This window comes from Mus caroli, unplaced genomic scaffold (assembly GCF_978045245.1).
Source record: "Mus caroli unplaced genomic scaffold, Mus_caroli_1 scaffold_15, whole genome shotgun sequence".
Classification (NCBI taxonomy): domain Eukaryota; kingdom Metazoa; phylum Chordata; class Mammalia; order Rodentia; family Muridae; genus Mus; species Mus caroli.
Genome location: NW_028227270.1, coordinates 55,891,926 through 55,903,915, shown reverse-complemented (window position 1 = coordinate 55,903,915; position 11,990 = coordinate 55,891,926). Strand labels below are relative to the sequence as shown.

The 11,990-nt window shown below is 44.3% G+C and overlaps 1 protein-coding gene across 1 annotated transcript; it reads right to left on the bottom strand.

Moving 5' to 3' along the window:
- Window positions 1-813: 813 nt before the first annotated feature.
- Window positions 814-10,020, bottom strand: LOC110307838 (procathepsin L). The gene is made up of 8 exons (XM_021180078.3): window positions 9,892-10,020; window positions 8,678-8,814; window positions 7,935-8,057; window positions 7,685-7,831; window positions 6,813-7,037; window positions 6,423-6,585; window positions 5,129-5,246; window positions 814-4,143 (listed from the first exon to the last, which is right to left on the bottom strand). The coding sequence occupies exons 2-8, from the start codon at window positions 8,801-8,803 to the stop codon at window positions 4,041-4,043; spliced, it is 1,005 nt and encodes a 334-aa protein (XP_021035737.1). The 5' UTR covers window positions 8,804-8,814; window positions 9,892-10,020; the 3' UTR covers window positions 814-4,040.
- Window positions 10,021-11,990: the final 1,970 nt, after the last annotated feature.

Genomic DNA, 11,990 nt, shown 5'->3' with positions numbered 1-11,990 from the left:
AGCAATATCCTAGTTTCGAGTGTTAGTGTTTGGTGCTCATAGCTGTGGCCCCACTCTTTAGCTTTTTCCTTTTTCCAAAAGCCTTTATTAGTTGGCAGATGACTCCACTGGGTGTTTTGGATTCCAGCCTAGCCCCAAGCCTTTCTCAGAGTAAGTTTTTAAGCACAAAACAAAACAAAACAAAAAAACAATGCCATGGGTTGGCATACTTCAGTTAACAAGAACAGTTAGCCAGAAACAGAACTACAGAAGTAAAAAAGCTGGGTTAGTACATCTGGAGACGTTCCCAGAACTATGGGCTTTGACGGATTAGGTCTTTGTTTTCATTTTGTCTGGTGGTGCTGTCTATGTGCTGAGCTTTACAGCATGAGTGGTAAGATTGCCTATATTTACATCTTAACTATCAACCCTGTGTTGTAAGTTTTAAATCAACTTTTGTTACAGATCTTACTATTTTTGTTTTGTCTTGTTTTGAGACAGTGTTTCTTTGTGTCAAGCTTGTTTTCTAAAACTCATTCTGTAGACCAGGCTGGTCTTAAACTCAGAGATCTGCCTGCTTCTACTTCCCAAGGGTTGGGATTAAAGGTGTGTGTCACTACCACCCAATGATATTACAGATTTTTTAAAGATATATTTATTTAATGTATGTGCATGCACAGTTGCTGTCTTCAGACACACCAGAAGAGGATATCAGATACCATTATAGATGTTTACCACGTGGCTGCTGGGAATTGAACTCAGGAACATCTTGAAGAGCAGTCAGTGCTCTTAACCTGTAAGCCATATCTATCTATATCTATGTACACACACACACACACACAAATTAGATTTATTTATTATGCATACAGCAGGCCAGAAAAGGGCACCAGCTCTGATTATAGGTGGTTGTGGGCCACACCATGTGGTTGCTGGGAATTGAACTCAGAACCTCTGGAAGAACAGTCAGTGCTCTTAACCTCTGAGTCATCTCTCCAACCAGATACAATAGATTTTTAACTATGCCCAATAAACTTATAAACATTGAGGTACAGAAAGTTTACATAATAGTCTTACAAATCTTGAGATTATAGCTTATAGCTTAGCAAAAGTTTTAGGCAATTAAATGAAACCAATGCTCATTTTGTTTTAGCCACTTTGCTTTGCCTTTTTTTCTTTCAGGAAGCTCTACTGACATAGGACAGAAATTTTTAAACAAGCATGTTTGAGTCAAGAAGTGGGGAGCCATACTTAACTTCAGAGCCAGCTTCTTAATAAATCATAACAGAAAAGAAACAAATATTTCGATATTATCTGCATCTAAAAACTGAATCCAGCGACCAGGGCAGGCCCAGAATAATACGAGCAGCAGCAGCAGCAGTGATAGACCCCATCTCAACACCTAAGGTCGGGGCTGTTTCATTTAGCTTAATGATAACCACCTTTGCACTTCGAAGTAGAGCATATCCTACCAGCCTCCACCAGCCTTCCCTTGAATTTTTTTTTTAAACTCAAAAGTAATTTTGTTGCTTGTGTACACAAAAGCATTGATACCTCCCGCTTAGTCTTATAGTATCCACCCAACTGGTGAATTCTGCTATCAGAATCAGGTGGAATTTAGCATCCTTATTCTGTTTCTCTCAAGGAGCTTTCGGACTGCAACTGCTTTTTTAATCAAATGGGAAAGATCCTCAGGGGGATCGGGAGCAAGGCCTTTGGACTTAAGGATTCGCAAGGTTTTATTTCTAGTCATAAAACTGACCTGTGCCACACCATGAGTCCCTCAGGATCACACCTATCTGGGAGGGAGTCAGGCCTTTGTTGGCCAATTTGTAAATCTGTTGATGTCATCAGATGTCAACTTCAGCCACGTGGCATGCAACAGGGGGCTGGAGAGAGATGGCTTCATGTCTTAAGAGTACTTCCTGCCCTTGTAGAGGACCCAAGTTCAACTCCTAGCACCCACAAGGAATGTGATAAAAGAAGTCACTGAACTTTGACCTTTTAAGTACATGCACACGTGCTATGCAAACACATACCCATACTCCATCCCCAACACCCAAAATAAAAATAATCTAAGAGATGGTGTGTCCAGTGGGACATTTTCAGAGAAGACTAAGGTAAGATCTACCCTGATTGTGGATGGCACCATAGCATATACTCAGGGCTCAGATAATAAAAGGATTTGGAAACAAAGAGGCCAGCTGAGCATCAGCCTTCACCTTGCTTCCTGACCTTCCGTGAAACAAACTGTTCTGGTCCTCCCATGCCCCATCACCATCATGACCTGTACCCCTCTGACCACTATGACCCAACGCTAATCCTTTCCTCCTTCCTGAAGCGGCGTCCGTCAGGCATTTTAGACAATCTGGTGTAAAAGTAGCAAGGCAGAGGCATACAAACGTATAATTGAAATGCTGAAGTGCATTTATTTTGTGGTATTTGTTTACTGACCCTAACATGGCAGAGTGATCGAGTCTTTTCTGGTAGTCAGTTTCCATCAAGGTCCATCTATGAACTCCCTTGTAAAAATTCAGTTTTGAAAAGAACCCTGACATTTTGAAAAGAACCCATCATTGACATTTTCAAGGCTGGCTACGCCCATGCCCGGATCATTCTACCTCTGGGGCATGCCCATCTCCATCTCCAGTATTGTCATCACCTGGGAAGTTAATCACAACTGCTCAATATATATATATATATATGCCATTCCTGGGTAGCATGAGGTTTCCCAGGCCACTTGGAAATAATGCCAGCCTACAGCCCACCTGTGTATGGCCCTTTCTAGAACTAAATAGCAGGATTGTGGTCTTCACCGGCAATGTGGACAGGCACTACTGAAACCAGCACTTCAACCTCCTTCCAGTCAGCCTAATATGTAAAACCTGCAAGTTTCTAGAACAGTGGTTCTCAGCGGCTGTGACTCCTTTGACAAACCTCTATTTCCAAAAAAAAACCAAAAACCAAAAAAAAAAACTACATTATGATTTATAACTGTAGCAATATTAGTTATAAATTAGTAACAAAGATAATTTTATGGTTTGGGTCACAGCAGGAGGAACTATATTGAAAGGTCACAGAATTAGGGAAGTTGAGACTCCTGTGTTGAACGATTTACTCATGTTCTTCTGGACTGTCAAGTTTTGCCAGATATGAAGACTTGAGACTGGGTATAACATTACATGTTTATCTTAGCCCTTAGAAGGCTGAGGAAGGGAGATCATGGGCTTAAGGCCAGCCTGGGTTACGTAACAGGACAGTTTCCAACAATAATATACTGTGTATTTTAAAAACAGCTAGAAAAGCTCAACAAAGTAATTAAATATTTGAGGTAAGCTTATTAGCCCTATCAGACCATTTTGTAGTATACACATCATATCAAAACACATTATATTACAAACATACGTAATCATGTCACTTAAAACTAGTGGGGCTGGCAAGATAGCTCAGTAGTAAAAGACACCTGTGGCCCAGCCTGACAACCTTATTTTGACGGCTAGGACCTCATAGGTAGTTCTACAACACTGTAGAACTGAGTTGTTCTCTGAACTCCACACATTTACCATGTACACACACAAAAAGAAAACAATAATTTGTTATTATTATCCCAAGCTAGATTCACTTACACATACCTAATCTGATGGGTCACTGAGGTGAAATCAGAAGGCTCCAGAGCACCTGTCACCTTTTTCTTGCTGTACCATGACACCCTGAATCAGTATTTAGTCCCAAACATTTGTCAACACATTACACACTGAAGTCCCACATACACACACCGAGCTAAAATTTATTTTTAAGAGGTAAAGAAAGTTTTATACAACCTTTATAAAACAAATATTCCAGACTCAGAATTAAGCACTAAGTGTTCAATATTATAAAGCTGTTTTTAACAGGAGTTTTAAGTAGTGGTAACATTTAACCCATGTAAAAATGGCAACAGAATTCAAATCATGACTTGGATCCTCAATGATTCAAGTACCATGTTTGACTCAATAAGGGTTTGGTCAGTTTTAAGCTGAATTCCTTTGGACATAGTGTCCATAAGTCCTCATTACTGCTACCCATCAATTCACGATAGGATAGCTGGCAGCGGTGGCAAGTCCACAGTGGTTGTCCCGGTCTTTGGCTATTTTGATGTAGCCATCCATACCCCATTCACGTCCCCAGCTGAAAGAGATCCAAGGAGATATGAGAGAATTAATAGTTTATACTTAAAAAATAGGAGTGCACTTACCTCTGAGGGCTCTAAGATCTACACATAGAATATACAGAGGCACTCATTCCTGTGGGTCTTCAACTCATTCAACTGAGTGGAAGCAGGAGGCAGACACTGCTATCCTCCTCTATCTCGCTCTTACTTTTTTTGATATAGGGGTGGCTCACTGAACCTGGAGCTCACAGCCCTCTAGTGGCCAGAACTGGGGTTACAGTTGTGTTATGCAGCACATATGTGAGTGCTAGGACTCCAAGCATACGTAGGTCCCCATGACTGAGTGGCCAAGTACCTTATCCACCCAGTCACTGCCCAAGGTTAATGCCACCAATTCTCTAAAAGCATGACACTAAGGCCAGTGTTGGATAGAGACATGCACCGCACCATGCCAGGTTGTATGTGGTGCTGGCAATTGAACCCAGAGTTTTGTGCATCGCACAAAGGCAAGCACTTTGCCAACTATGCTACAGGCTTAGCTCCCTCTTTTAAGAGGAAAATGAGGCAAACTAGGAAGCTTAGTAGAAAAGTATGTCTCCAGTTCCCGTTACATCTCAATGAAAGAGAGTTGTGAAAATTAATCCTGACAGGCTTGAAAGGTTCTGAGATATGAGAGCAAAATGCAGATAACACAGGGAGGCACACTAGCTGTAATTTCTGCTGGTGATCCCTTGTTGAAAACTAGAGAAAAAAAAAAAAGAGCATGCTGAAATCATACAGCCTTACTGAAATTTTGGAGCCAAGTTTGGAAATTCACCATTACATATACATGTAGGTCTCCCCAACAAGCTTACTTTAGAATCTTAAATGCAGGTCTTTCATGCTGAATGAGAATAGCTTCCAGGATTTTAAAACTTAAACATCTGTGGACTTGCATCTACATATTGATTCCCCCCAATGAATACTCTTTTCAATTAAAGTATAACATTTCGAGTCTCCTACCTGTTCTTGACAAGCCAATATTTATTCTTATTTGAATCTGTTCCTTCATAGCCATAGCCCACCAACAGAACCCCATGGTCGAGGTTCTTGCTGCTACAGTTGGGTTCATAGTAGATGCCTGGCAGAGAAAAATGAACACTGAATAAGAGGTTCCTGTCACCACAGGACAGAAGCCCATTCTATCCCCCACAACACGACTGTATCTCAAAATTCTGAAGTGTCACAGATCCCAAACTGTGAAGATAATAAATAGTCAAAAACCAGTAGTGGCTATGCTGGGTGTGGTGGTGCATGACTCATTCTCAGAACTCAGGAGGAGACAGCTCTCTTTGAGTTCAAGGCCAGCCTGGTGTACACAGAGTTCCAGGCCAGGCAAGGTGACATAGTGAAATCCTATCACAGTATTTAAGATGGAGTTTTATGTAGTCCAAGCTCCTCTCCCAACCTGCCATGTAGCCAAAGATGGGGTAAACTCCTGATCATCCTGCTTCTGCCTCCTAAGTGTTGGGATTACAGGAATGAATACCATGCCTGGTTTATGTAGTGCCAAGACTGAACCAGGGTTTAAAGAATGCTGGGGAAAAACTACCTGAGCTACATCCCCACTCCCCTCAATTAAAAAATATTCTAGTGTTTTAAAGCCTATAATGGTAGGATCCATTTTCTAGCCAGATTAACAATAACCATAACCCTTGCTACTCTTAAATCTAAAGAAAAAGTTTACAGACAGAAAAGCTCTCTCCCTCTTTCCTTCCCTCCCCCCTTCATCCTTACAGCTGAACCACAGGTTCTCTAAAGCCCTAATTATAGCAATTAAAAAAAAATCTTTTAGAAAAAGATCCATATGTTGGAGAAGATTTATGTAAACTATGTTCTATCTATAGAGTAAGTCACAATAGTAAAAGAAATATATTTCAGATGGTGAGATGGCTCAACAGGGAAAGGAACTTGTTAACAAGGCTCAGGGTCTGATTCTGGAAGCCACACACACCGGGAAGAAATGACTCCTGCAAGTTGTCCTCTAATCACCCATCCCCCCCCCCCCACCACACACACACACACACAATGCATTAAAACACTGAAAAGCAGAGGGTGCCAGAGAGAGTTAAGTGCATTCCCTGCTCTTACAGGGAATCTGAGTTTGGTTCCAGAACTTGTATTAGACAGCTGGCATACAACTACCTCAGTCCAGCACCAGGGGATCTGATGCTTCAGGACTCCCAAGGGCATCTGCATGCACCCCTCCCCCAACATAAATCACCCAACTCAGGGAGGTGTTAATTCTGACCATTACCTGAACTATAGAACTGGAGAGAGGGATGGCTTGCGTCCATAGCAACAGAAATAGGCCCCACAGTCGCCACAGCCTTCATGAGGGCCTTCTCTTGCTGAGGGATATCCACGAACCCCGTGTCATTAGCCACAGCGAACTCGGCTCTGTATTTACAAGATCCGTCCTTTGAAAGTTAAGGAGGAGACTGATCACAACGGTTTACCTCTTAGAACATGAGCTCTAGAAACAAAACACAGTGACTCGCAGCTCACGCAGCGTGAGGTCAGTACTCAGAAACCATCCCTTGAGCTCGAATGTGGTGAGTTACCCACTAAAGTATGAACTCTGAAACCCACATCTGGCAATGCTTCCTTTTCTGAAAACAAAGCCAGGATAAAACAAACCCATTACCTTCGCTTCATAGGGGTAAGATTCCTCTGAGTCCAGACCTCCATTTTCCTTAATGTACTGGAAAGCAAAATCCATCAGGCCTCCATTACAACCCTGATTGCCTTGAGGGTGAGAACAGTCCACGAGGTTCTGTTCACTCAGTGAGATCAGTTTGCCGGTCTTAAGGAAAGTCTGTCCTTCTAGGCAACCCGCTGCGCTAAACGCCCAACAAGACCCACACTGGCCCTGAAGAGAGAAAAAGGTTTGTAAGAGAAACAGCACAACAGCCTTTATACATGCATACTTTTTGTTTGTTTGAAACAAGGTCTCTCTATGTAGCCCTGGCTGGCCTAGACTAGAAATCGCCCTGTAGACAGTATAGCCTTGAACTCAGAGATCCTCCTGCCTCTGCCTCCCAAGTGATAGGATTAAAAGTGTGTGCCACAACTCTCCCCGCCCCCCCCCCCCAGATATATGCATACTTAAAAAAACAAAACAAAACAAAACAGTAAGACAGGAAGCTGGGTAGGACAATGTATGCCCCCAATCCACTAGAGAGATTAAGGCAAGAGGATCCTGGGTTTGAGGCCAGACTGGGCTGGGCTAGTATTGTGAGATCCTGTCTCATTCAGGATCCAAAAGTGAAACAGACCAAAGAGCAGACAAAACAAAACAAAACACTGTGGTCAAGGCTAAAGCACAGAGGACAGAGAGTCTCATGGGGCCTGGCTCCTCCCAAAGGAGCTACTACCAGTTAATATCTGCTGGGGGAGGGGAATCAAATCATTATCTTAAGTGATGCTGCACTCTCCCCCCACACCTGCCCCCACCTCGAGTCTCTTCCAAGTGTGGACCCTGGGGATCAAACTCAAGACTTCTCCCAGCCCTCATACCTGGTTCTTCACAGGAGTCACACAACCCTTTTCTCTCCAGTCCACAGACTTAGGGATCTGAAGCATCAGCGGTTCCTGAAAAAGCTTCCCCTTCTTGTGCTTCTGGTGGCGATAGCCATTCACCACCTGCCTGAATTCCTCATTGGTCTTCCAGGAAAGGAAAAAAAAAGTAGAAAAGGTGAGACTTTGTAGAAAGAAAATGGAGGAGAGGGCTCAAGAGTTCAAGCGTTCACATCATGTCCCCACTCACCATGTCACCAAAGGCGTTCATCTCCATGGAAAAGCCGTGCTGCCCGTTGCTGTATTCCCCATTGTGCAGCTGGATCATTCTCATGTTCTTCTCCCATATCGCTCTCCTCCACTCTTCCTCATTCTAGAGCAAGCACAGAACTGGCAGTTTTCATTTTTTGTTAATATACAGGGGGAGCCAGATGTTAGTTGGCACAGGCTTTTAGTTCCAGAGGCAGAGATGGAGCTGGAGAGATGGCTATGTTTAAGACCATTTGTGGAAGACTCAGGTTTAACTCTCAGCACTCACATATGTTACTTTTTTTGAGACAGGGTTTCTTTTCTGTATAATCCAGGCTGGCCTCAAACTCAGAAATCTGCCTGCCTCTGCCTCCCAAGTTTGCCACCACTGCCTGGCCATATGGTACTTTCTAACTCTAGTTCCAGAATGTACCCGATATCCAGACATAAGTGTGGTATATATCACTAGTGACATATATTATATCTCACTAAATAAATCTTAATAAACTTCTGAGGGTTATAGAGGGGGGTTGTGGGGGGAGAAAGAGGTGGGCAGTGGTGGCACATGACTTTAATCCCAGCACTGAGTTCAGACAGCCTGGTCCACAGAACAAGTTCCAGGACAGGCAGGGACACACAGAGAAACACTGACTCGGAAAAACAAAAACAAAACCCAACCAACCAACCAAACACTTCCAAGGGCAAGGAAGACCATTCTCTCTAGACAATGTAAACACTACAAACCGTGCCATACAGTCTTCTGTGTGTGGACTTCCACTGGTGCCACTCTGCACTAAAGGTTTGATCAAATTTGGGAGTAGCTAAGGCTGTTCCCAAGCAGAGGACAGCCAAAAGGAGTAAACGATTCATGGTTCAAACACCTAGGGAAGGAAAAAGAGGAAATGAGGACCCCGCGAAGCTTTCTCTTTTAAGGACAGTTTCTTATGTAGTTTAGGCTTTAAACTTTTTCAATGACCCATCTCTCAAGTTTAGGAATTTAGATCCATGAGCCACCAGCCCAACAGTAAACCATTCTGAGTTGAAGCATCTTTGCACGTGTTAACAAATGTGATTATGAGTGGAGAAAAACAAGTCAGGAATTAATCTTTGGAGGTTACTAGACTCTAGCTACTGAAACAAAAACAGCCTAGTAGTCATTGGGACAGGGATAAACCCTTTTCTCTTACTTGTTTTGGTTTTTTAAAGGATATATTATTATACATAAGTACACTGTAGCTGACTTCAGACGCACCAGAAGAGGGTGTCAGATCTCATTATGGGTGGCGGTGAGCCACCATGTGGTTGCTGAGATTTGAACTCAGGACCTTTGGAAGAGCGGTCAGTGCTCTTACCCGCTGAGCCATCTTGCCAGCCCCCCACCCCCCTTCTCTTATTATGGCGCCACGGTAGTCTTAAGTCTCCCGATATTGTATGCCTCAGAATCTTAAGAGGACAACTAGGTCCAGGTCATTTACTGACAAGTGTTAGTGACCCCAAGTGGGCATACAGGAATACCCAGAGGGTGGGCTGCCACCACACACTTTAACGCACAGCTGCACATCAGTCCGAACTGAAGCCTCAAGGCGATGCCTCCTTATGCGATCTCGGTTCGGGTTAGGGGCCAAGCTGGGCCCGGCCGGGGGGGGATGGGCGTCCGCTCCGCCCTCGCGGCCACCGCCCGCGAATGTTATGGCGGCATAAGGAGCCCTGGGTCCCGTGACCAGCTTGAGGGGGTCCCGCTGCCCCTACGGGTCCCGGCAGCCCGGAGTCACATGACCCAACGACGACCCCGCTCGACAACAAGGGCCTATCACTTCGGGGAGGCCGAGGACACATCCTCGAGATCCTGGCCCATCCGGGGGTCCCCAGTCCGGGTTGCAGATGCTGTGGCTCCCACACTCTAGATTCCCCTACCTGTCCTTGCTCCGGAAGCCTTCAAACCCGCGGGGGTCACTCACCTGAGGCGGCTAGCTGCGCACAAGAAGTCTGCAAACTCGGATCCCCGGAGGTCGCCGAGGTCCGAGAATCTGGAGAAGCAGCGCCGGGCTCAGGCTTTAAAGCCTCTCAGGCTACAGCCCCGACAGGGCCCGCCCCCGCCCCGTCATTGGCTATGCCTGCCTCGGGGCGGAGCCTGCGGGACTCCGGGCGCGTGACGCCGCCGGGTCGTAACCTGTCCTGTGGTGCAAGCCTTGGGGCGAGGCTGATCCACTTTGGAGGGTCGATGCCAGCGTGGTACCTTGGTTCTGTAAGATAAGCGTAGGAAAACAAAAGGCCTGCTGTGGAATTTCCACCTCAGCCCTACCTTTCCTTTTGTATTAAAGTTGTAGATTAAAATGTGCAGGGTGGAGAGTTGTATAACCCGTGGTTTCTGTTTAACCCACAACAATGCTGATGTAAGTGGAAGAAGACAGAGCGGAGGGCAGAGTCACCTCTCCAGGGTCTGGCTGGACGGGCGTCCATAGAATTTAGATCAGCACGTGGCTTCTAACGCCGCACTTCCTGCCTTACCTATCCATGGATTGTTCCTTAGGAGCATTTCTCTCAAGTCTGGTAGAAATTATTTTCATGTCAAGCAGGGACGCGGTGTGTGTGTGTGTGTGGTGGTGGTGGTGGGGCTGTAGGATGGTGGCTTGAAAAGAAAAGAAAAAAAGTGGTTGAGAACGATGGAGACTGTTTTCCTACTTTACATTATGAATTGTTTTCCTTACTTTTATTTATTTATTTATTTATTTATTTATTTATTTATTGGCTTTTCTAGGCGGGGTTTCACTGTGTAGCCCTGGCTGTCCTGGAACTCACTCTGTAGACCAAGGCTGGCCTCGAACTCAGAAATCCGCCTGCCTCTGCCTCCCAAGTGCTGGGATTAAAGGCATGCACCACTTCTGGAATTTGATAAATTCCCTGGAAAAGATATACGTATTTGTTTGAGATAGGGGTTATAGGGTTTTATAATGTAGACCAGGCTGGATTTGAAATCACAGGCATCCTGGTTTTGCCTCTCAAGAGCCGGGATTAAAGCTATCTCCGTGCTATCTGCTTTAGTTTCCTCTTCCTCACTCAAGAAGAGCAATGTTTAATAGAAGGCTGTAGTTGTGTAGCTTGAAGAAATTACTTGGATAGAGAAAAAAATATATATACAAGTATAGGTAAGATTGAAGGAAAATAATTCAGTAAAGTGTAATTTTTTTTAGCCATATAAGATTTTTTTTTCTATTGGCTATTCTGTTTAGAAGTCCATTGAGCTTTATAATCTTTGAGTTTGGTTTATTTCAGTATGTGATTTTTTTTTTTTACTTGTATTGTCTTTTTTGTTTTTGTTTTGGAGACAGGGTTTCTGTGTCCTGGAACTCACTCTGTAGACCAGGCTGGCTTCGAACTCAGAAATCTGCATGTCTCTGCCTCCCAAGTGCTGGGATTAAAGGCGTGTGCCACCACTGCCCGGCTTGTAATGTCTTTCATAATAGTGTTTAAAATATTTTCTGAGACAGGGTTTTCAGTGTAGCCTTGGATGTCCTGGAACTTGCTCTGTAGATGAGGCTGTCCTCAAAATTCAGAGATCCGCCAGCCTCTGCCTCCCAAGTACTGGGATTAAAGGTGTGTGCCACTACCTCCTGGCCCTAAAAGAAGTATTTTTTAAAAAGTGATTTAAAAGGTCACGTTCAGGTCTTGGTGAGATTGCTTAGTGTTAAAGAGTGGCCTGAACCCAAGCCTAAGTTCTATCTCAGAGATCTATATGGTGAAAGAAGAGAGCCAAAAGTTGTTCTCTGGCTTTTGTATGTGCTGTTGGCATATGTACACCTCCCCGGAAATGAGGCTTTTATTGTGGTTGGTGGTGGTTGTTTTTTGAGACAGGGTTTTTGATTCCCTGGTTGACCTGGAATTCCCTTTGTAGACTGGGCTGTCCTGGAACTCAAAGAAATCTGTTTGTTTCTGCCTCCCTAGTGCTGAGATTAAAGGTGTGCATCACCATACCTAGCTGCAACATGAGTTTTAAAAAAGTGTCTTAAAAGGCGTGGGGTGCACACCTTTAATCCCAGTATTTGGGAGGCAGAGGCAG

Excerpts from the sequence above, each read along its gene's own strand:
- LOC110307838 (XM_021180078.3), bottom strand. The coding sequence starts at position 8,803 with ATGAATCGTTTACTCCTTTTGGCTGTCCTCTGCTTGGGAACAGCCTTA. Across the intron at positions 7,832-7,934 it reads TGAACGCCTTTGGTGACATG|ACCAATGAGGAATTCAGGCA; the intron begins GTGAGTGGGGAC and ends CTTTCCTGGAAG. Across the intron at positions 7,038-7,684 it reads TGACTCCTGTGAAGAACCAG|GGCCAGTGTGGGTCTTGTTG; the intron begins GTATGAGGGCTG and ends TTCTCTCTTCAG.